The 25,604-nt window shown below is 46.9% G+C and overlaps 1 protein-coding gene across 3 annotated transcripts in view; it reads left to right on the forward strand.

Moving 5' to 3' along the window:
• Positions 1 to 2,354: 2,354 nt before the first annotated feature.
• Positions 2,355 to 25,604, forward strand: part of LOC124043195 (collagen alpha-1(XVI) chain-like) — a 171,340-nt gene continuing 148,090 nt past the window's right edge. For 2 of the 3 annotated variants that reach the window (XM_046361490.1, XM_046361493.1), the window contains exons 1-4: positions 2,355 to 2,524; positions 17,889 to 18,007; positions 23,681 to 23,749; positions 23,888 to 24,005. In XM_046361490.1, coding sequence (XP_046217446.1) covers positions 17,932 to 18,007; positions 23,681 to 23,749; positions 23,888 to 24,005 — 263 coding nt within the window. In that variant the 5' untranslated portion in view covers positions 2,355 to 2,524; positions 17,889 to 17,931. Of the gene's footprint in view, positions 2,525 to 3,023; positions 3,457 to 17,888; positions 18,008 to 23,680; positions 23,750 to 23,887; positions 24,006 to 25,604 lie in introns of those variants that run through there. The other variant, XM_046361491.1, reaches the window with a different exon arrangement.

The following is a 25,604-nucleotide window of genomic DNA, read 5'->3' on the forward strand; positions in this document are numbered from 1 at the left end:
GAAGTAGGTAGGGAGAGACGGAGGGAGGGAGGGGATGAAAAGAAGTAGGTAGGTAAGGGCAGGGAGGGAGGGAGGGAGGGAGGGAGGGAGGGAGGGAGGGAGGGAGGGAGGGAGGGAGGGAGGGAGGGGGAGGGAGGGAGGGATGAAAAGAAGTAGGTAGGGAAAGGGGGGAGAGGGAGGGAGGGGACGAAAAGAAGTAGTTAGGTAAGGGGAGGGAGAGAGGGGAGGGAGGGAGAGACGTGGAGGGAAGGGATGAAAAGTAGTAGGTAGGTAAGGGGAGGGAGAGACCGAGGTAGGGACAGAGGGAGGGAGGGGACGAAAATAAGTAGGTAGGTAAGGGGAGGGAGGGAGGGATGAAAAGAAGTAGGTAGGTAAGGGAGGGAGGAGGGGAGGGAGGAGGGAGGGAGGGGATGAAAAGTAGTAGGTAGGTAAGGGGGAGGGAGGGAGGGAGGAGGTGAGAGAGGGAGGGAGGGGACGAAAATAAGTAGGTAGGTAAGGGGAGGGAGGGAGAGAGGGGAGGGAGAGGATGAAAAGTAGTAGGTAGGTAAGGGGAGGGAGAGACGGAGGTAGTGAGAGAGGGAGGGAGGGGACGAAAATAAGTAGGTAGGTAATGGGAGGGAGAGACGGAGGGAGGGAGGGGATGAAATGAAGTAGGAGGGTAGGGGGGAGGGAGGGAGGGAGGGAGGGAGGGAGGGAGGGAGGGGAGGGAGGGAGGGAGGGAGGGAGGGAGGGAGGGAGGGAGGGAGGGAGGGAGGGAGGGGGGAAGAAAAGAAGTAGGGAGGGAAAGGGAGGGAGGGAGGGAGGGACGGAAAGAAGTAGGTAGGTAAGGGGAGGGAGGGAGGGATAAAAAGAAGTGGGTAGGGAAAGGGGGGGAGGGAGGGTGGGGATGAAAAGGGAGTTAGGTAAGGGGAGGGAGAGAGGGGAGGGAGGGAGGAGGGAGGGAGGGGATGAAAAGAAGTAGGTAGGTAAGGGGAGGGAGGGAGGGAGGGACAGAGGGAGGGAGGGAGGGAGGTAGGGAAGGGGAGGGAGGGAGGGAGGGAGGGAAGGAGGGAGGGGGATGAAAAGAAGTAGGTAGGTAAGGGGATGGAGAGAGGGGAGGGAGGGAGAGACGGGAGGGAGGGGATGAAAAGTAGTAGGTAGGTAAGGGGAGGGAGAGACGGAGGGAGGGATGAAAAGAAGAGGGAGGGAGGGACGGAAATAAGAGGTAGGTAAGGGGAGGGATGGAGGGGGGAGGGAGGGGATGAAAAGAAGTAGGTAGGTAAGGGGAGGGAGAGACGGAGGTAGTGAGAGAGGGGAGGGAGGGGACGAAAAGAAGTAGGTAGGTAATGGGAGGGAGAGACGGAAGGAGGGAGGGGATGAAAAAAAGTAGGGAGGGAGGGAGGGAGGGAGGGAGGGAGGGAGGGAGGGAGGGAGGGAAGGGAGGGAGGGAGGGAGGGAGGGAGGGAGGGAGGGAGGGAGGGAGGGAGGGAGGGATGAAAAGAGGGAGGGAGGGAGGGAGGGAGGGAGGGAGGGAGGGAGGGAGGGATGAAAAGAAGTAGGTAGGTAAGGGGAGAGGAGAGGGGAGGGAGGGAGAGACGTGGAGGGAGGGGATGAAAAGGGTGGGAGGGAGGGAGGGAGGGAGGGAGAGAGGGAGGGAGGGGAGGGAGGGAGGGAGGGAGGGAGGGAGGGAGGGAGGGAGGGAGGGAGAGAGGAGGGAGGGGATGAAAATAAGTAGGTAGGGAAAGGGGAGAGACGGAGGTAGTGAGAGAGGGAGGGAGGGGATAAAAGAAGTAGGTAGGGTAGGGAGGGAAGAGAGGGAGGGAGGGGGGATGAAAAGAAGTAGGTAGGTAAGGGGAGGGAGAGACGGAGTTAGTGAGAGAGGGAGGGAGGGGATGAAAAGAAGTAGGTAGGGTAGGGGAGGAAGAGGGAGGGGATGAAAAGAAGTAGGTAGGTAAGGGGAGGGAGGGACGGAGTTAGTGAGAGAGGGAGGGAGGGGATGGAAAGGAAGGAGGTAGGTAAGGGAGGGAGGGAGGGAGGGAGGGAGGGAGGGGATGAAAATAAGTAGGTAGGGAAGGGGAAGGAGGGAGGGAGAGACGGGGAGGTTGGGAGGGAGAGAGGGAGGGAGAGACAGACAGACGGGGAAGGAGGGAGGGAGACACAGGGAGGTAGGGATGGAGAAACGGGGAGGGAGGGCCTCGCTGGAGGCTAATTTTCCAACCTTGGACCAGGTGATGTCACGACACGTTCGAACTGGAGGATGTCCCAGAGAAAGTGAGAAGAGACGGAAGAGAGAGAAAATAAACTTTTTCGAACAACGGCCAGCAAAAAGTGGGGAGGGGAAAGAAGTTGGACATGATCACTCTGGCAGTAACTTCTCCCCCACCCCCCACCCCCTGGTAAGAAGGTTCCAGCAGAGAAAGCCTGAAGGGAAGAACGGTGTGGATTACAAACCGGACTGCAGCAAAAGGATTTTACCCACCTCAGCACGAATATACCTTACATGTTGGATTAATGTGGTCGTAACTGCGGGGATCTATCAATAGCTGTAAGTATGGATAACACTTTTATCGATTCCATTCGCGTTAAAGCAAGTCATTTCTGTCAGTAGCGCACTTCTTTCCCAGGCTACAATATTTAATGATAGGCCTGCAATGCAAGTGGTGCATTTTACTTTAGATAGTTTGCCAACTGTTTATGTTATTTGATAAATTGAATTAGGCTATGGGGCTGTAGGTAATAGAATAGCAACATCTACTTGCAAACACAGTACTCCGAGGTGTTTATCAACCAATCAATTCATTCGCCTACCTAATGTGCGCATTGAGTAGCCTACAACTTAAATGGCTGAGTTTGTAACGAAGAACTTGCTGAGAGCAATTACACGCAATTGAACATGTTATGACTGAAGTGGTAAACCAAGTGGGAATCTTTGGAAGTTTTCCAAAAGAAGTGGAGCCTGATGATGATCGTAGTATAATAGATGATTACCATTGGCGCAGTTCTAGAATCTGCACTATGTTCAATATACCGTAGCCTTACAATATGAGTGAGGGAATCAGGGGAGAAAAAAATTGACTTTAGATCAGTTTCTAGCTGCAACTTCCTCCGCGGATAGATTTGGTGAAGAAGTGAATTAGTGTGTAACTTTAGTTTCATGTGGCTGCCTTTGCCCAATGGAGAAGACATATCTGCATTCAAAGACATGGGGTTTTCGAACGGCAAACTATTATGTGGGCCTAATGTGATAGGACTACTACGTTCACCAATCGCCTATGGGAACCTAATTCCCCACCGCTCAACCAACCAACCAAAGCGCCGAGCAACTCTCCACGGCGATGGAATTGAATAGATTTCTGTCATGGATTTCTATAATGCCCACTATGAGTTATTTCCACTGCGTTGGAGCACCGATTATCTGGATGTTTGCCAGACTTAACTCACTTTGGAAGCTTTCCAGGTGTCACCATTGACAGATAAGTATGGAAATACTGTCAGTCGATATACTCCTCATGAGCCTATAATATTCATCGCCAGCTTCAGTCGGCTGCGCTTCTTTGGTCTTTTCAAAGGGGGATGATTTAGAGGTTGAGCGGTGCCATGGAAAATGTTTCTATATGTGATGTCAGCCAACCTAAACTACTACTTTTTACACATGAGTTGGAAATAAGAAACCCCCCCTCACACACACACACACACACACACACACACACACACACACACACACACACACACACACACACACACACACACACACACACACACACACACACACACACACACACACACACACACACACACACACACACACACACACACACACACACACACACACACACACACACACACACACACACACACATTTAGTGCCCCCCCCTGACAACAAAGAGGGGAATGACGTTTTAGAGTTCCTGCAATTCTACACATTTCACCATGGGGCAGGCAGAAGATTGAGCAATTTTATAACTAATATCCTGCAATCGTACACATTATTGCCACAGGGTGAAGAGACATTTTTACCACAGGGTTGAGAGACATTATTGCCACAGGGTGGTGAGACATTATTGCCACAGGGTGGAGAGACATTACTGCCGTTTTAAGCTAATGTCCTGCAATTTTACACATTTTGGCCGGGGGCCCTAAGTAACCCCGTATGTCACTTATTACTGGGGCCGGTCCTGGTTGAAGGCTATCACAAAGGTCTACCATCCAAAGGTCTTGTAAATAGGGCAGTTTTTTCCCCCATACACCTGTTCAGAAAAACAACTTTGGGCCTATAGCTTAAAGGTCCATGGTCAGGCCACATGGTCAGGAGAAGCTCCTAGCACAAACTTTTCAGTTTGCTGCAGCTAGTGACTGGAACGAGCTGCAGCAAACACTCAAACGGGACAGTTTTATCTCAATCTCTTCATTCAAAGACTCAATCATGGACACTTACTGCCAGTTGTGGCTGCTTTACGTGATGTATTGTTGTTTCTACCTTCTTGCCCTTTGTGCTGTTGTTTTTGCCCTATAATGTTTGTACCCTGTTTTGTGCTGCTGCCATGTTGTTTTGCTACCATGTTGTTTTGCTACCATGTTGTTTTGCTACCATGTTGTTTTGCTACCATGTTGTTTTGCTACCATGTTGTTTTTCTACCATGTTGTGTTGCTACCATGTTGTTTTGTTGCTACCATGTTGTTTTGCTAACATGTTGTGTTGCTAACATGCTACCATGTTGTTTTGCTACCATGTTGCTACCATGTTGTTTTGCTACCATGTTGTTTTTCTACCATGTTGTGTTGCTACCATGTTGTGTTGCTACCATGTTGTTTTGCTACCATGTTGTGTTGCTACCATGTTGTGTTTCTGCCATGTTGTGTTGCTACCATGTTGTTTTGCTACCATGTTGTGTTGCTACCATGTTGTGTTTCTGCCATGCTATGTCGTTGTCTTAGGTTAGTCTTTATCTAGTGTCGTGTTGTCTCTCTTGTCGTGATGTGTGTTTTATCCTATGTATTTTTTAAATGAATGATTATTTTAAATCCCAGTCCCAATCCCCACAGGAGGCCTTTTGCCTTTTGGTGGCTGTCATTGTAAATATTAATTTGTTCTTAAACTGATTTGCCTATTTAAATAAAGATTACATACAAAAAAATATGACCAATCAATATTCCGTATGGAAGAGGAGTTTCAGTGATTCTCAGTGAACAAGGTTTCATTCTAAGACCCGTCCATGTTTGTGAGGCTGTGAAAAAAGGCTGCACGATTGTCAAATCAAATCAAATCAAATCAAATTTATTTATATAGCCCTTCGTACATCAGCTGATATCTCAAAGTGCTGTACAGAAACCCAGCCTAAAACCCCAAACAGCAAACAATGCAGGTGTAAAAGCAAAACAATTGTTTCCAGTATCTGTGCACTTCTACGTGCAATTTAAACTAACACTTGTGACCTTTAAAGAGCAATCATCTAAACCAGGTGTTATTTGACAGAACTGATGGGAACTGGAACTGCTTTGTCTTCACATAACGATCACTCATGAACACTTTCTGAACGCAGCCCAGTGGAGATAGAGTAACGATTTATCTCTGTCGTTCTTTGTAGCTAATTTGGTAGAGCATTTCACTTGTAACGCCAGGGTCGTGGGTTTGATTCCCGCAACCATCAATAAATAACGGCTGTAAAATCGCTATGGATAAAAGCGTCTGCTGAATAACATATTATTTATTAAATGAGACAGACTTTAAATATTGTCTCCATTAGATTTGTTCAAGTCTGTGCTTAACCTGGGTCAGTGGATATTTGGAGGGACTGTTGTAGCCTGAAGACGGTTACTGTCTTCATTCCATGTCCCGTGTTGCAACAGGTCTGAAATACATGCATGCTTAGCCTATTTGTGTTTGTGTGTGGGTTGGGGAAGCAACTGGTTGTGTGTGTGTTCGTATTGCTCAGGGCTCTGAACCTACAAAATGTTTTTTTAGGTTGTTTTCATAGCACAGCACCAAATGCACTCCTCAGCATCTGAGAGGGTAAAGTCCTGTGATTGGGCTGTCACTAAGGGGGGAATTCCGAACCGAGTTAAGCGCGCGTAAATGGAACGTAATTCCCTTATAAATGCACTTTTCTCTCTGAGCGTATTCTGACCTTGAATTTAAGCATGAGACTCGCATGCTACTCGCCCGCTGTTAGTTTAGGGGAAGATTGAATAAATGAAAGTGTGTCTACAGATACGACGTATTCTGACCTTGACTTAATTCCCTAACAATTCCACCACTTTTACGCTCGAGAAAACCATGAATAAGGTTTAGTGAACCTGCCGGTTCCAAGTGGAAAAAGCATCTACTTGATATTGTCAGATAGAAATAACACCATTCTCCACACCCTGTAATTTATAACTTGATAATAACTATTGATAAGAGCTAGATAAATAAGTAATACGTTTGGATAAGGGAATTGTTAATATAAATAACACTTGTTTTAGATCTAGTTTACCTTATAATCCCTGGAGACAAATGTGAAACCAGTCATATGGCAGCACACTGAAGCATATTGACATATCAACTTCCCGACAGTAAAATGCTGTGCCATTATACAGAGTGGAAACTGTACAGCCTTCTAACGTGCAGGGATGTAAGGCTAATTAAATCACTATGGAGAGAAGCGCAGACCAAGCAGTAACAGTTTGAACCAGACGCATGGCGCAATACTTGGCTGTGTCATCATACATTTCCATGGTTAGTGCAGACTATAGACTACTACTATTGTACACTATTCTCCCTATTATAATTGTGTGTACACAAATCTTCCAACATTACCACGGGTTGAATTTCTGAATGTGGCACTTTTCAGAATGAATCAAAACACGGTTTTCTTTCTTTCGTGTGTAAAGGCTCTCCAAAACCAGTATTTTATGATTCATAAATACTTTTCTAAACCTAAATAATCTACAAGATTAGAGTATTTTTAAATCTACCAATTGGTGCTGAAACGGAGACGATATATGCATATATGTAGATGAGCTTTATTTTGTTGATCCCTAATATTCGGAATCCCTCTTGATATATTCGAGCGAGTCTGTCGTCAAAAATTATACACTGTAATTTAAAGGGATGATTTAACAGGTAAATGTACTGAAACACCCATTGAATGAAAAGTCCACGGGAAAATATGTTGGCCAGCAAGTGGGCCGGAGGGGTTTCAGCTGTTTAAATTACATCTATTCAGAGCGCGCAATGTAGCCACATTTGCAGAGTGTGTTACCTGAATAAGGTATGTCTGAATACCAAATGCTGAGGCATAATGTCTGAATCAGCCCCTAATTGAGGTGGACATAACCGAAATCCTTCTTCCAAGAGTAGCTGGAGTTAACACACAACCGATGCATAGACACAGACACACACTAATGTGCTTGTCACACATGCACACACTCAAAAGTATGTTTTACTGTTGTTGTGGGGACCAAACAATTGATTCCCATTCAAAATCCTATTTTCTCTAACCCTAACCCTAACCCTAACCCATAACCTAATCCTAAACTTAACCGCAAACTCCTAACCCTGACTCCTAAACCTACCCCTTAACCCTAATTATAACCCTAATCCTAAACCTAACCCCTAAACCTAAAATAGCCTTTTTCCTTGTGGGGACCAACGACATGTCCCCGCTCCTTGTTTTACTATCATTTGAGGACTTCTGGTACCCACAATGATAGTAAAAACTAAACACACACACACACACACACACACACACACACACACACACACACACACACACACACACACACACACACACACACACACACACACACACACACACACACACACACACACACACACACACACACACACACACACACCCTATACAAACAGTGCAACAACATTATACAGTGCTTTTATTGATGTCATTACAAACATATATACAGTGAGGAGAACAAGTATTTGATACACTGGCGATTTTGCAGGTTTTCCTACTTACAAAGCATTGTAGAGGTCTGTAATTTTTATCATAGGTACACTTCAACTGTGAGAGGCAGAATCTAAAACAAAAATCCAGAAAATCACATTGTATGATGTTTAAGTAATTAATTTGCATTTTATTGCATGACATAAGTATTTGATACATTAGAAAAGCAGAACCTAATATTTGGTACAGAAACCTTTGTTTGCAATTACAGAGATCATACGTTTCCTGTAGTTCTTGACCAGGTTTGCACACACTGCAGCAGGGATTTTGGCCCACTCCTCCATACAGACCTTCTCCAGATCCTTCCGGTTTCGGGGATGTCGCTGGGCAATACAGACTTTCAGCTCCCTCCAAAGATTTTCTATTGGATTCAGGTCTGGAGACTGGTTAGGCCACTCCAGGACCTTGAGATGTTTCTTACGGAGCCACTTCTTAGTTGCCCTGGCTGTGTGTTTTGGGTCGTTGTTATGTTGGAAGACCCAGCCATGACCCATCTTCAATGCTCTTAATGTGGGAAGGAGGTTGTTGGCTAAGATCTCGCCATACATGGCCCAATCCATCCTCCCCTCAATACGGTGCAGTCGTCCTGTCCCCTTTGCAGAAAAGCATCCCCAAAGAATGATGTTTCCACCTCCATGCTTCATGGTTGGGATGGTGTTCTTGGGGTTGTACTCATCCTTCTTCTTCCTCCAAATACGGCGAGTGGAGTTTAGAACAAAAAGCTCTATTTTTGTCTCATCAGACCACATGACCTTCTCCCATTCCTCCTCTGGATCATCCAGATGGTCATTGGCAAACTACAGACGGGCCTGGACATGCGCTGGCTTGAGCAGGGGGACCTTGCGTGCACTGCAGGATTTTAATCCATGACGGCGTAGTGTGTTACTAATGGTTTTCTTTGAGACTGTGGTCCCAGCTCTCTTCAGGTCATTGACCAGGTCCTGCCGTGTATAGTTCTGGCCTGATACCTCACCTTCCTCATGATCATTGATGCCCCACGAGGTGAGATCTTGCATGGAGCCCCAGACCGAGGGTGATTGACCGTCATCTTGAACTTCTTCCATTTTCTAATAATTGCGCCAACAGTTGTTGCCTTCTCACCAAGCTGCTTGCCTATTGTCCTGTAGCCCATCCCAGCCTTGTGCAGGTCTACAATTCTATCCCTGATGTCCTTACACAGCTTTCTGGTCTTGGCCATTGTGGAGAGGTTGGAGTCTGTTTGATTGAGTGTGTGGACAGGTGTCTTTTAAACAGGTAACGAGTTCAAACAGGTGCAGTTAATACAGGTAATGAGTGGAGAACAGGAGGGCTTCTTAAAGAAAAACTAACAGGTCTGTAAGAGCCGGAATTCTTACTGGTTGCTAGGTGATCAAATACTTATGTCATGCAATAAAATGCTAATGAATTACTTAAAAATCAATGTAAGTAGCAAAACCTGCAAAATCGGCAGAGTATCAAATACTTGTTCTCCCCACTGTATATTCAATATAACTATGTTTGTTTGACACTCACCTGTCTTTTGTGTGTGTGTGTGTGTGTGTGTGTGTGTGTGTGTGTGTGTGTGTGTGTGTGTGTGTGTGTGTGTGTGTGTGTGTGTGTGTGTGTGTGTGTGTGTGTGTGTGTGTGTGTGTGTGTGTGTGTGTGTGTGTGTGTGTGTGTGTGTGTGTGTAAAGGTTATGTGTTTGTAGTATGTGGATGTATTCATGTCCTCTTCTCTCCTGGGGTGTAGTCATTACGTCCTGCAACGTTTACCATTTAAGAACCAAACGGAAGCATACAGAGTGAACGGAAACAAAACGGGGAGGGACCTATCTACATTTGTCCAATAGAAACTCTTGTTTTCATTGCAAAACGTTTTGTTAACTGTTACTGTTGCAAAATGTTTTTTTGCAACAGACAAAACATTTTGTAATAGAATCACTGAAATGAATACACCCTGCTCTCCTATGTTTTCTCCACAGACAGAGAGGCAGTCCCTCCTGAACTCAGGCTGGCACAGAGCAGCAATCTACGCTAGGCTAATACTGCCTTGATCTGCTACAGCCAGCTGTTAGAACACACTCACCGCATGGGAACGAGAGGAAGAATGAGAGAGAATAAGTATTGCCAGGGCTGACTGTCTCTGCGTGTCGAGGCCAAAGACATGCACACTATCTGTTGTTACTGTCTGTGTGTAACGAGGGCAAAGACATGCACACTGTCTGTTGTTACTGTCTGTGTGTGTCGAGGCCAAAGACATGCACACTGTCTGTTGTTACTGTCGCTGTGTGACGAGGCCAAAGACATGCACACTGTCTGTTGTTACTGTCTCTGTGTGACGAGACATGCACACTGTCTGTTGTTACTGTCTGTCTGTGTGACGAGACATGTGTGTGACGGCCAGACAAAGATATGCACACTGTCTGTTGTTAAGACATGCACACTCTCTGTTGTTACTGTCTCTGTGTGACGAGACATGCACACTGTCTGTTGTTACTGTCGCTGTGTGACGAGGCCAAAGACATGCACACTGTCTGTTGTTACTGTCTCTGTGTGACGAGACATGCACACTGTCTGTTGTTACTGTCGCTGTGTGACGAGGCCAAAGACATACACACTGTCTGTTGTTACTGTCTCTGTGTGACGAGACATGCACACTGTCTGTTGTTACGGTCTCTCTGTGTGTCGAGGCCAAAGACATGCACACTGTCTGTTGTTACTGTCTCTGTGTGACGAGACATGCACACTGTCTGTTGTTACTGTCTGTTGTTACTGTCTCTGTGTGACTAGACCAAAGATATGCACACTGTCTGTTGTTACTGTCTCTGTGTGACGAGACATGCACACTGTCTGTTGTTACTGTCTCTGTGTGACGAGACATGCACACTGTCTGTTCTTACTGTCTCTGTGTGACGAGACATGCACACTGTATGTTGTTACTGTCTCTGTGAGTCGAGGCCAAAGACATGCACACTGTCTGTTGTTACTGTCTCTGTGTGACGAGGCCAAAGATATGCACACTGTCTGTTGTTACTGTCTCTGTGTGACGAGGCCAAAGACATGCACACTGTCTGTTGTTACTGTCTCTGTGTGACGAGGCCAAAGACATGCACACTGTCTGTTGTTACTGTCTCTGTGTGACGAGGCCAAAGACATGCACACTGTCTGTTGTTACTGTCTCTTTGTGACGAGACATGCACACTGTCTGTTGTTACTGTCTCTGTATGACAAGACATGCACATGGTCTGTTGTTACTGTCTCTGTGAGTCGAGGCCAAAGACATGCACACTGTCTGTTGTTACTTTCTCTGTGTGACGAGGCCAAAGACATGCACACTGTCTGTTGTTACTGTCTCTGTGTGACGAGGCCAAAGACATGCACACTGTCTGTTGTTACTGTCTCTGTGTGTCGAGGCCAAAGACATGCACACTGTCTGTTGTTACTGGCCAAATGCATAGACAGAAGGTGACTTGGACATGAGCTTGTTAATGACATGTTAATGAATGTGGGCATGTTGCCTGTTAACATGGCCCCTTCTGATCTTCACTCTATTTGCAAGGAAAATTCAGGATTTAGGGGCCTTTGAGGACCCCATACATACTTGGCCGATAGCCAACTTGAGAAGTATGCATACTTTTCCCTTGAATATTTATATCTATCCAGGATAGGCTATCCCTTTGGCATCAATGTATTATGTATGCCAACTGTTAGCGTTTGATGGATCTCAAACTAGGCCTAAACCATCAGGATTAGACAGTATGTTCTTTCATTGCCTTGCAGATAGTTATTTTGTGGAGGACTCAGTCCATTATCCTAGATGACCACAGATAGGGTTCTGGTCAAGAGTAGTGCACTGTATGGGGAACACTAGGATGGAATTGAAAACACCACCATACTCTGTCCCAGGGGGTTTGTGGGTAATTCCACATCTTTAGACAGGTGTGTACAGACACATAGATGATACACATGTCAGACTCCCAGTCTGTCTATCTGTCTGTCTGGCTTCAGGGGTTCGTTGTACCTGTAAACATAGGGGTGGTATGTGGTTAAAGTTTGAGGTGTGTGTGTGTGTTGTATGTGTCGTGTGTATGTGATTGTGTGTGACACAGAACATGTCCATCAAATCAAATGATGTCACATACACATGGTTAGCAGATGTTAGTGTGATGAGATGAGTGTGGCGAAATGCTTGTGCTTCTAGTTCCGACCATGCAGTAATATCTAACAAGTAATCTAAACGAACAATTCCACAACAACTACCTTATACATACAAGTGTAAAGGAATGAAAAATAATATGTACATAAAAATATATATGAATGAGTGATGGCCGAACGACATAGGCAAGATGCAGTAGATGATATAGAGTACAGTATATATACATGTGAGATGAGTAATGTAGGGTATGTAAACATTATATAAAGTGCCATTGTTTAAAGTGGCTATTTTTTATTACATACATTTTTCCATTATTAAAGTGGCTAGAGTTGAGTTAGTATGTTGGCAGCAGCCATTCAATGTTATTGATGGCTGTTAAACAGTCTCTTGGCTCCTGGCTGGTTGACGGCACTGGCAGCTCCTGGCTGGCTGACGGCTCTGGCAGCTCCTGGCTGACTGGCAACTCTGGCGGCTCCTGGCTGACTGGCGGCTCTGGCGGCTCCATGCTGACTGGCGGCTCTGGCGGCTCCATGCTGACTGGCGGCTCTAGCAACTCTGGACAGACGGGAGACTCTAGCAGCTCTGGAGAGGAGGAAGGCTCTAGCAGCTCTAGACAGACAGGAGACTCTAGCAGCTCTGGAAAGACGGGAGACTCTAGCAGCTCTGGACAGACAGGAGACTCTAGCAACTCTGGAGAGACGGGAGAATCTGGGGGCGCTGGCGAGGAGCAAGGCTCTAGCAGCGCTGGACAGGTGGGAGCACCTGTAGACAAAGGACGGAGAGACAGCCTGATGCGGGGGGCTGCCACCGGAAGGCTGGTGCGTGGAGGTGGCACTGGATAGACCGGACCGTGCAGGTGCACTGGAGCTCTCCAGAGCCTGCCCAACCTTATCTGACTCTATGCCCACTCTAGACCGGCCGATATGAGGAGCTGGAATGTACCGCACCGGGCTATGCACCCGCAGTGGAGACACCGTGCGCTCCACAGCATAACACGGTGCCTGCCCGGTCCCTCTCGCTCTTTGGTAAGCACAGGAAGTTGGCACAGGTCTCCTACCTGGCTTAGCCACACTCCCTGTGTGCCCCCCAATACATTTTTGAGGCTGCCTCTCGGGCTTCCTTGCCAGTCGCCTTCCCCCGTATCATTGGCTCCTCTCTCCGGCTGCATCTGCTCTCCTCGCTGCCTCTACCTGTTCCCATGGTTAGGCGATCCCTACCAGCCAGGATCCCCTCCCATGTGTAGCAACCCTTGCCATCCAAAATGTCATCCCATGTCCAGGAATCCTGACATTGCTGCTGCTGCTGCCGCTGCTGCCTCTCCTGCTGCTGCTGCCTCTCCTGCTGCTGCTGCCTCTCCTGCTGCTGCTTCTCCTGCTGCACTTTGGGGCGGCGATATTCCACTGGCTTTGGCCAGGGTCCTCTCCTGTCTAGGATTTCCTCCCACGTCCAGGAGTCTTGTGCCTTCGGCCGCTGTTGCTGCTGCCTGTTACCACGCCGCTTGGTCCTTGGTTGGTGGGTGATTCTGTAAAGGTTTTCCTCCTCTTCCTCTGAAGAGGTGTAGCAAGGATCGGACCAAGATGCGGCGTGGTAAGTGTCCATGGTTGTTTATTTTAAAAAACATAAACTGAACACTATGAATACAAAAACAATAAATGTGAACAAACCGAAACAGTACCGTGTGGCGACAAACACAGACACGGAAACAATCACCCACAAAACAACAGTGAAACCTAGGCTACCTAAGTATGATTCTCAATCAGAGACAACTAACGACACCTGCCTCTGATTGAGAACCATACTAGGCCGAACACAGAAAAACTACCTAGAAACACAAAACATAGAATGCCCACCCAATTCACGTCCTGACCAACTAAAACAAACAAATAACACAAGAATTAGGGTCAGAACGTGACAGTAGTTAACTAGCGATTATGATTGATTGTTTTTTATAAGATAAGTTTAGTGCTAGCTAGGAACTTACCTTGGCTTACTGCATTCGGGAAACAGGCAGTCTCCTTGTGGAGTGCAACGAGAGATAGGCAGGTCGTTATTGCTTTGGACTAGTTAACTGTAAGGTTGCAAGATTGGATCCCTGAGCTGACAATCTGTTGTTCTGCCCTTGAACAAGGCAGTTAACCCACCGTTCCTAGGCCGTCATTGAAAATAAGAATGTGTTCTTAACTGACTTGCCTAGTTAAATAAAGATTAAACATAGGTATTACTTTTTTATTTTTTTTAAATAAAATAAAAAATTGTCAAATCGGCACCCAAAAATACAGATTTCCGATTGATGTGAAACCTTGAAATCGTCCCTAATTAATCGGCCATTCTGATTAATCGGTCAACCTCTGCTCACTACCCTCTGGAGAGCCTTACGGTTATGGGCAGAGCAGTTGCCGTACCAGGCGGTGGGCAGTTGCCATATACAGCCCGACAGGATGCTCTCGATTGTGCATCTGTAAAAGTTTGTGAGTGCTTTTGGTGACAAGCCAAATTTCTTCAGCCTCCTGAGGTTTAAGAGGCACTGCTGCACCTTCTTCACCTGTGTGGGTGGACCATTTCAGTTTGTCCATGATGTGCACGCCGAGGAACCTAAAATTTCACACCCTCTCCACTACTGTCCCATTGATGTGGATAGGGGGCTGCTCCCTCTGCTGTTTCCTGAAGTCCACGATCATCTCCTTTGTTTTGTTGACATTGAGTGTGAGGTTATTTTCCTGACACCACACTCCAAGGGCCCTCACCTCCTCCCTGTAGGCCGTCTCGTCGTTGTTGGTAATCAAGCCTACCACTGTAGTGTCGTCTGCAAACTTGATGATTGAGTTGGAGGTGTGCATGGCCACGCAGTCGTGGGTGAACAGGGAGTACAGGAGAGGGCTGAGAACGCACCCTTGTGGGGCCCCAGTATTGAGGATCACCGGGGTGGAGATGTTGTTACCTACCCTTACCACCTGGGGGTGGCACATCAGGAAGTCCAGGACCCAGTTGCACAGGGCGGGGTCGAGACCCAGGGTCTCGAACTTAATGATGAGTTTTGAGGATACTATGGTGTTAAATGCTGAGCTGTAGTCGACGAACAGCATTCTTACATAGGTATTCCTCTTGTCCAGATGGGTAAGGGCAGTGTGCAGTGTGGTTGCGATTGTGTCGTCTGTGGACCTATTTGGGCGGTAAGCAAATTGCAGTGGGTCTAGGGTGTCAGGTAGGGTGAGGTGATATGATCCTTGACTATTCCCTCAAAGCACTTCATGATGACGGAAGTGAGTGCTACGGGGCGGTAGTAATTTAGCTCAGTTACCTTAGCTTTCTTGGGAACAGGAACAATGGTGGCCCTCTTGCAGCATGTGGGAACAGCAGACTGGGATATGGATTGATTAAATATGTCCGTAAACACACCAGCCAGCTGGTCTGCGCATGCTCTCAGGACACGGCTGGGGATGTTGTCTGGGCCTGCAGCCTTGCAAGGGTTAACACGTTTAAATGTTTTACTCACTTTGGCTGCAGTGAAGGAGAGCCCGCAGGTTTTGGTAGCTGGCCGTGTTAGTAGTTGCACTGTATTGTCCTCAAAGCGAGCAAAGAAGTTGTTTAGTCTGTCTGGGAGCAAGACATCGTGTTCTGCGACGGGGCTGGTTTTTCTTTTGTAGTCAGTGATTGACTGTAGACCCTGCCACGTACCTCTTGTGTCTGAGCCGTTGAATTGTGACTCTACTTTGTCTCTATACTGACGCTTATCTTGTTTGATTGCCTTGCGGAGGGAATAAATACTGTTTGTTTCCGGTCCCCTTGCCCTGATTAAAAGCAGTGGTTCGCCCTTTCAGTTTTGCGCAAATGCTGCCATCAATCCTCGGTTTCTGGTTGGGGAATGTTTTAATAGACGCTGTGGGTACAACATCACCGATTCACTTGCTAATAAACTCGCTCACCGAGTCAGCGTATTCATCAATGTTGTTGTTTGATGCTATGTGGAACATATCCCAGTCCACGTGATCGAAGCAATCTTGAAGCGTGGAATTCGATTGCTCGGACCAGCGTTGAACAGACCTGAGTGCGGGTGCTTCCTGTTTTAGTTTCTGTCTATAGGCTGGGAGCAACAAATTGGAGTCGTGGTCAGCTTTCCCGAAAGGAGGGTGGGGGAGGGCCTTATATGTGCTGCGGAAGTTAGAATATCGACGATCTAGGGTTTTGCCAGCCCGGGTAGCGCAATCAATATGCTGATAGAATTTAGGGAGCCTTGTTTTCAGTTTCCCAGCTACAATAACTGCAGCTTCAGGATATGTGGTTTGCAGTTTACACAGAGTCGAATTAAGTTATTTCAGGGCCGTCCATGTGTCTGCTTGGGGGGGAATATACACGACTTAGACTATGATCTAAGAGAATTCTCTTGGTAGATAATGCGGTCGGCATTTGAATGTGAGGAATTTTAAGTCAGGTGAACAAAAGAACTTGAGTTCCTATATGTTGTTATGATCACACCACGTCTCGTTAATCATAAGGCATACACCCCTGCCCTTCTTCTTACCAGAGAGATGCTTGATTCTGTCGGCGCGATGCGTGAAGAAACCAGCTGGCTGCAGCGACTCCGTTAGCGTGTCTCCAGTGAGCCATGTTTCCGTGAAACAAAGAACATTACAGTCTCTGATGTCTCTCTGGAAGGCAACCCTTTCTCTGATTTGAACTACCTTGTTGTCAAGAGACTGGATATTGGCGAGTAGTATGGTCGGGAGCGGTGCGCGAGCCTGACCAGAAGACCGCTTCGTCTGCCCCTTCTGCGGCGCCATTGTTTTGGGTCGCCGGCTGGGATCCGATCCATTGTCGGTGGCCAAACAGAGGATCCGCATTCCTGGTCGTAATGTTGGTGAGCTGACGTTGCTCTTATATCCAATAGTTCCTCCCGACTGTATGTAATAAAACCTAAGATTTCCTGGGGTAACAATGTCAGAAATAACACATAAAAAAAAAATACTGCACAGTTTACTAGGAACGCGAGCGAGGCGGCCATCTCTGTCGGGGCTGAAAGTTAATAATACTTACTGAGGCTGCCTGTTGCTGTGTCAGGGAACAATCTACTGCACATTCATACTCATTCCAACTGATTGTCTCCAGCTGTGTCGAAAGGTCAAATTAGTTGTTGTGTTAGAAAAAAACACGGGTTTGACTGATTCATTGGGGTTGCAAATAACTGGTATAGCTGAGTATAGCGTAATGTCTCGCAGTGTGAGGAGTGTGCATGTGTCTGTTTCCAGTCCCAGTGATGTCCAGATGGCTATAATGAGGATCATCAGACTACACGGAGTGACCTTTCTCCCATATGAATACTGGCCATCGGATGGCTAATTCATATACATTGACTATGCCTCATCACATTTTCAACCTCATCATTAACACATTTGCTCTGATTTAGCTATTACCATAATCAGGACACTTAGGGGTGAAAATAGTAGCTAATTCTGACGGTGGCTGGATGTGGGATTGAAACCTGCAACTCCCAGTTCAACACCAATACATCTAGTTGAGTTTTCTTGGAGTTGACGTGGTCTTGTACCGCCTGTTTCTTACAATGTGTTCTCCAATCACAGTGTTGTTTGATAATGTTGACTCTCTCTCTCTCTCTCTCTCTCTCAACATCCCTTCCCTCTATATCTCTCTCTACCTCCCTTCCCTCTCTTTCTCTCCACCTCCCTTTCCTCTATATATCTCTCCACCTCCCTTCCCTCTATATCTCTCTCCATCTTTTTCTTCTCTCTCCCTCTCTCCACCTCCTTCTTCTCTCTCCCTCTTTCCCACCCCATATCCCTTTCTCCCCCTCTCTCTCCCTCCTCCCTCTCTCACAGGTAGCAGTTGAGTTGTGTGTGTGTATATCCAGAGGAGTGTGCCATGAGGAATCTCAGCTCCTTCCTGGTTCTGCTCTCCCTCAGCCTCTGGTCATGGGACCTGGTGACATCATCCAAAGGTGAGTCTATTTTCTCCACGAGGTAGAGTCTGGTAAACTGATAAATACAAAGTGTTGTCAGGAGTAGAATGTACTATCTCCTCATGTCTGCTGCCTCTACTTCAGAATTCTACTTCAAATGATGTTTCTGGCTCTGATCCTTTCATTAGACTTCCATCTGTGGTGGTGTTTCATCTATCTGAGTGTTTTTTGTGACCTTCCAGACTTCCATCTCTGTTCAGTCTGACTGTCAAAATCTCTGAATTCTCTGACTTCTGTATCTGAATTTGTAAAGGGTGAAGCTTGAGTTCCACTGACATATAGCATTGCAATGTGTATTTAATCAGAATCCAGTGCAACCCTAGTCTGCTAGAGCTCTGTGGCTGTTTGACTGTGTGTTTGAAAGTGTGTGTGTGTGTATCCGTCGGCGTCTGTGCGTGACCACGCCTGAGTGTGTGGATGAGTTGGTAGCTGTCAGGCCTAGCTGTGGTCTAAAGGTTCATGTGTTTGTAGTATGTGGTTGAATGTTCTATAACCCATTCATTACTCTGTTATGAGTCTATAGGCTGTCGGGCTCCCTCCCTGTGTGTGTGTGTGTGTGTGTGTGTGTGTGTGTGTGTGTGTGTGTGTGTGTGTGTGTGTGTGTGTGTGTGTGTGTGTGTGTGTGTGTGTGTGTGTGTGTGTGTGTGTGTGTGTGTGTGTGTGTGTGTGTGTGTGTGTGTGTGTGTGTGTGTGTGTGTGTGTGTGTCAGTCTATATATCCGTAGCTGTGACAACTCCCACATGGTCTTGCAGTGGGTTTATTATCTATCAGACAGCCAGGACCACCCATAAATGGAATATATTACATAACATCTCTCCCATCTCTAATATTCTTCCTGGGGCAATACCTCCAGAGCTTCCGCAGCTCAGGGGGAGAGGCTCCCTGGAGAGCCCAGCCAGAGTGCTTCATCTGGGGCTGAGCCAGTTCGCTGCTCCCCTGAGACCCTGGTGGTGGGTGGAAGAAAGCACTTTGACATAAATTGAAGCTACAGCACTTTGTCAGTTTCAATACCCAACCATCTCCCTGCTCTCCTCCCGTGCCGTCTCAAACTCCAGAACTGGCTAGTAATGTGCTGACATCAGCAGAAGGTTGAGAGAACTGAATGAAGAAGGGACCACGCACAGAGAAGCTCCAGCATTCAGAACTGTATTAGTTCCACCCAGGAAATGTTAATGCAAAATGTGGGAGGGGTGTATCCTCTATCATGGACTTTTCCGGCCTTTCGTGCACTGCAATGTGATGATCATAAGGAAAATGTGGGGGGAGGGCTCCTGTGTATGTTTGTGTGTGTGCTGTAACTGAGAGGGACCAATGATGTTAAAAGGGGGCTTTAAAATCTAAGGAAAAACATGTGACCTCAAATCTTCAAATGTTTCCACTCCTCTCCATCTCCCATCTCCCACTCTTTGTCTCTGGAAAAGTACCAGGAATGTTCCCTCCTTTCTCTCTCCCTCTCCCCCCACTCTGTTTTCCTTCGTCTATTAGTCTCTCTCTCTCCCTCTCCCTCTCCCTCTCTCTCTCTCTCTCAAACATCTATCTCTTTCTCCCTTGCACTACATCTAATTGTTCCCCCTATCACATCATTATCTACATTACCCAGTGTGCACCTCTGCTCCCACTATGCACTTTAAGTGGTACCAGCAGTGCTACTGGCAGAACCAACTTTCTCCTTGATCCCACTGATCTCCTTGTCCAAAAATGAAGGTTGAGTGTGTGTGTGTGTGTGTGTGTGTGTGTGTGTGTGTGTGTGTGTGTGTGTGTGTGTGTGTGTGTGTGTGTGTGTGTGTGTGTGTGTGTGTGTGTGTGTGTGTGTGTGTGTGTGTGCGTGCGTGCGTGCGTGCGTGCGTGCGTGCGTGCGTGCGTGCGCGTGTGCGTGTGTGTGCGCGCGTGCGTGCACCCTTGAATGTACTTGTAAATGTGTGTGTGTTTATGTGTATCTATGTGTGCACAACCAACCCTCCCACTGATCTGCAGCCCAGTCCAATTACAGTGGAATGCCACCTTATAAAGCAGAGAATTCCCATACTCATCTCCTCCTTCTTCCTCCTTCTCTCCGCTGCTCCGAGCACCCTTCCAACCCTGCCCGTAATAAACCATGCTGCCAAGCTCTAGGGAACAGGGAACAGAAAAAGCAACAGAAACAGCCTGCTTCAATGGAGCGCAGCCACAACCGAGACAGCTGCAGACTGAGACAGACAGACAGACAGACAGACAGACAGACAGACAGACAGACAGACAGACAGACAGACAGACAGACAGACAGACAGACAGACAGACAGACAGACAGACAGACAGACAGACAGACAGACAGACAGACAGACAGACAGACAGACAGACAGACAGACAGACAGACAGACAGACAGACAGACAGACAGACAGACAGACAGACAGACAGACAGACAGACAGACAGACAGACAGACAGACAGACAGACAGACAGACAGACAGGGTCATTGATGTTTGGAACAGTAGCAGGATCTAGAGCTCTAACAGTATGGTGTGCTACATGGTCCTCTGTGGTTGCAAAATTCAGGTAACATTCCTAAGAATCTTTTTCAAGAAACCCTGGTTGGAGGATTCCAGATCTCTTGTTTATTCCTTTCTGATTTTAAACTGGAATTGTTGGAAAACCTGGGAATTTTGGAATAGGAAAGGTAATCCAGCAACTGTTGCGATCACAAACTGTAAACAGTTGTCAGTGGCTGGACAATACAGATCTGGTTTGAGTGCCTTGGACTCAGCCATATAGTCTTCTTCTTCAGTGGTATTGAGCGCATTGGATCTTTAGTATGTACAAAGATGGCAACATGTCCTCCAGCGATAACTTTCTCCACCTCTCTCCTGATTCTTTTCTTAACATCTAGTACTTATTTTTGTGCTTTCTCCTCCCTCTCTCTCTCCTCTTCCTTTCATCTGTCGCTTTTCTTCCCTGTCTCTAGTCTGCCATTCTCCCCCTGCCTCATCCTCCTCTTGGCATTTTGCCTCTTTACCTACTTTTGTTCTAGGACGGGGTAGAAGAGGGGTAGGTGGTTGTAGGAGAGGGATAGGAGGGGGGTACAGAGTGAGGGGTTACAGTGCCTTGCAAAAGTCTTCATTCCCCTTGGCATTTTTCCTATGTTGTTGCATTGCAACCTGTCATTTAAATTGATTTTTATTTTGGGATTTCATGTAATAGACACAAAATAATCCAAATTGGTGAAGTGAAATAAAACAAAATACTTAAATAAATAAATGAAAAAGAGGTGCTTGTATATGTATTCACCCACTTTGCTATGAAGCCCCTAAATAAGAACTGGTGCAAACAATTACCTCCAGAAGTCACATAATCCATTAAATAATGTCCACATGTGTGCAATCTAAGTGTCACATGATCGGTCACATGATCTCAATATATATACACCTGTTCTGAAAGTCCTCAGAGTCTGCAACACCACTAAGCAAGGGGCACCACCAAACAAGCGACACCATGAAGACCGAGGAGCTCTCCAAACAGGTCATGGATAAAGTTGTGGAGAATTACAGATCAGGGTTGGATTATTTAAAAAGTATCAGAAACTTTGAACATCCCACGGAGCACCATTAAATCCATTATTAAAAATGTTTGAGAATATGGCAACACAACAAACCTGCCAAGAGAAGGCCGCCCACCAAAACACATGGACCAGGCAAGGAGGGCATTAATCAGAGAGGCAGCAAAGAGACCAAAGATAACCCTGAAGGAGCTGCAAAGCTCCACAGCGGAGACTGCAGTATCTGTCCATAGGACCACTTTATGCCATACACTCCACAGAGCTGGGCTTTACAGAAGAGTGACCAGAAAAAAGACATTACTTAAAGAAAAAAATAACCAAACACATTTGGTGTTCGCCAAAAGCCATATGGGAGACTCTCCAAACATATTGAGCTTTTTGGCCATCAAGTAAAATGCTATGTTCAAGCGCAAACTCAACACCTCTCATCACCTCGAGAACACTATTCACACAGTGAAGCATGGTGGTAGCAGCATCATGCTGTGGGCATGTTTTTAATCGACAGGGACTGGGAAACTGGTCAGAATTGAAGGAATGATGGATGACGCTAAATACAGAGAAATTGTTGAGAGAAACCTATTTCAGTCTTCCAGAGATTTGATACTTCCAGCAGGACAATGACCCTAAGCATACTGCTAAAGCAACACTTCAGTGGTTTCAGGGGAAACATTTACATGTCTTGTAATGGCCTAGTCAAAGCCCTGACCTCAATCCAATTGAGAATCTGTGGTATGACTTAAAGATTGCTGTACACCTGCGGAACCCATCCCACTTGAAGGAGCTGGAGCAGTTTTTCCTTGTAGAACGGGCAAAAATCTCAGGGGCTAAATGTGCCAAGCTTATAGAGACATACTCCAAGAGACTTGAAGCTGTAATTTCTGCAAAAGGTGACTCTACAAAGTATTGACTTTGGGGGGTGAATAGTTATGCACTCTCAAGTTTTCCGTTTTTTTGTCTTATTTCTGGTTTGTTTCACAATAAAAAAAGATTTAGCATCTTCAAAGTGGTAGGCATGTTGTGTAAATCAAATGATACAAACACCCCCAAAATATATTTTAATTCCAAGTTGCAAGGCAACAATATAGGAAAAATGCCAAAGGGGTTGAATACTTTCGCAAGCCACTGTATAAACACTACCGTTCAAATGTTTGGGGTCACTTAGAAATGTCCTTGTTTTTTAAAGAAAAGCACATTTTTTTCCATTAAAATAACACATTGACCAGAAGTACAGTGTAGACATTGTTAATGTTGTAAATGACTATTGTTGCTGGAAATGGCTGATTTTTCATGGAATATCTACATAGGCATTCAGAGGCCCATTAGCAGCAACCATCACTCCTGTGTTCCAATGGCACGTTGTGTTAGCTAATCCAAGTTTATAATTTTAAAAGGCTAACTGATCATTAGAAAACCCTTTTGCAATTATGTTAGCACAGCTGAAAACTGTTGTTCTGATTAAAGAAGCAATACATGTGCCCTTCTTTAGACTAGTTGAGTATCTGGAGCATCAGCATTTGTGGGCTCGATTACAGGCTCGAAATGGTCAGAAACAAATAATTTTCTTCTGAAACTCACCAGTCTATTCTCGTTCTGAGAAATGAAGGCTATTCCATGCGAGAAATTGCCAAGGATCTTGTACAGCGCTGTGTACTACACCCTTCACAGAACAGTGCGAACTGTCTCTAACCAGAATAGAAAGAGGAGTGGGAGGCCCCGGTGCACAACTGAGCAAGAGGACAAGTGCATTAGAGTGTCTAGTTTGAGAAACAGAAGCCTCACAAGTCCTCAACTGGCAGCTTCGTTAAATAGTACCCGCAAAACACCAGTCTCAATGTCAACAGTGAAGACTCGACTCTGGGATGCTGGCCTTCTAAGCAGAGTTGCATAGAAACAGCCATATCTCAAACTGGCCAATAAAAATAAAAGATTAAGATTGTCAAAAGAACACAGACACTGGACAGAGGATGTGTTGTTATATCATGTTTTTACCACGCTCTGTTTCCATTCATTCATTTACTTGTTCTTCATGTGTATTTTGACGTGCATCTATTGAACTGTATGTACAGTATTTTGTTCTGTTCATCCCTTTTTTTACTCTCCTCTCTCTCATCCTCTCTCTCCAGAAGTACGATGCCCCTCCCAACAGGTAGATGACTGGAAGTTCCCTCAGACTGCCAGACACAACATCACAGGTAAATAATACACACACAATACACACACACCACACAAGACAGTACTACTTCCTTTGTTGATCCTTTGTGATCTACTGGGGCTCCTCTCTGATTCGTCTGCCTTGCCTGGGGATTCATGTTGTGATGGATGTGATGCAGGTTACAATTTGGTGCGGCGCTTCTCCCTGCTCAAGACTCCTTCAATCAAGAAGATCCGTAACCCCCGAGGGCCTGTTATCCTCCGACTGGGCAAGACAGCACTCATTCACCCCACAGAGTAGGTCCTCATCCCTCTACCATTACTACTGCCCTCTCTATCTCTCTCTTTCTCTCTCTTTCTCTCTCTTTCTCTCTCTCTCTCTCTCTCTCTCTCTCTCTCTCTCTCTCTCTCTCTCTCTCTCTCTCTCTCTCTCTCTCTCTCTCTCTCTCTCTTGCTGTCTGTCTGTCTGTCTGTCTGTCTGTCTGTCTGTCTGTCTGTCTGTCTGTCTGTCTGTCTGTCTGTCTGTCTGTCTGTCTGTCTGTCTGTCTGTCTGTCTGTCTGTCTGTCTGTCTGTCTGTCTGTCTGTCACCACATCTCTGTCTCTCTCTCTCATTACCCTCCCACTCTCTCTTTTCCCATCTCTTCAGCTCCACAGAGAGCACTGTATGTCCTCATCCCTCCATCACTACATCTGTCTCTCTTTCTCTCATTACCCTCCCACTCTCTCTTTTCCCATCTCTTCAGCTCCACAGAGAGCACTGTATGTCCTCATCCCTCCATCACAACATCTCTGTCTCTCTCTCTCTCTCTCTCTCTCATTACCCTCCCAACGTTTTCTGTGGCTAATCTGTGTGTAAATACACATGTGGCAACCTTAACAGTGTTGGCTCTGGGGTGAAGTCCCCCCTGGTACCCTGGTCCCCCCTGGTACCCTGGTCCCCCCTGGTACCCTGGTCCCCCCTAGTACCCTGGTCCCCCTAGTACCCTGGTCCCCCTAGTACCCTGGGCCCCCTAGTACCCTGGGCCCCCTAGTACCCTGGTCCCCCTAGTACCCTGGTCCCCCTGGTACCCTGGTCCCCCTAGTACCCTGGGCCCCCTAGTACCCTGGTCCCCTAGTACCCTGGTCCCCCTAGTACCCTGGGCCCCCTAGTACCCTGGTCCCCCTAGTACCCTGGGCTCCCTAGTACCCTGGGCCCCCTAGTACCCTGGTCCCCCTAGTACCCTGGGCCCCCTAGTACCATGGTCCCCCTAGTACCCTGGTCCCTCCTGGTCTGGTACCCTGGTCCCCCTAGTACCCTGGTCCCCCTGGTACCCTGGTCCCCCTAGTACCCTGGTCCCCCTAGTACCCTGGTCCCCCTGGTACCCTGGTCCCCCTAATACACTGGTCCTCCCTGGTACCCTGGTCCCCCTGGTACCCTGGGCTCCCCAGGTACCCTTGTCCCCCTAGTACCCTTGTCCCCCTAGTACCCTGGTCCCCCTAGTACCCTGGTCCCCCTAGTACTCTGGTCCCCCTAGTACCCTGGTCCCCCCTGGTACCCTGGTCCCCCTAGTACCCTGGTCCCCCTAGTACCCTGGTCCCCCTAGTACCCTTGTCCCCCTAGTACCCTGGTCCCCCTAGGTACAGTTGTTGTTCTTGTAAAAGTAGCGTCATACTGCAGCGCACCTTGCAGACTGCTGCAGGATTCTATGGCACGTTGTTGACAGTTTTTGACAATTGCTTCCACATGATTTCTGAAACTATGGCTCCTTTTCTGTAGACTCTACACACACAACATGCAAAACGTCACACATCTCTTGCAAAACCAAACACTTCATTCAGAATTTCACAACCACACTACGCTTATTTTATCTCCCTGTTTTAAGAGGGCCAAGCCCTCCCCTAACCCAGATGACGCT

This window comes from Oncorhynchus gorbuscha, linkage group LG09, assembly GCF_021184085.1.
Source record: "Oncorhynchus gorbuscha isolate QuinsamMale2020 ecotype Even-year linkage group LG09, OgorEven_v1.0, whole genome shotgun sequence".
NCBI lineage: Eukaryota > Metazoa > Chordata > Actinopteri > Salmoniformes > Salmonidae > Oncorhynchus > Oncorhynchus gorbuscha.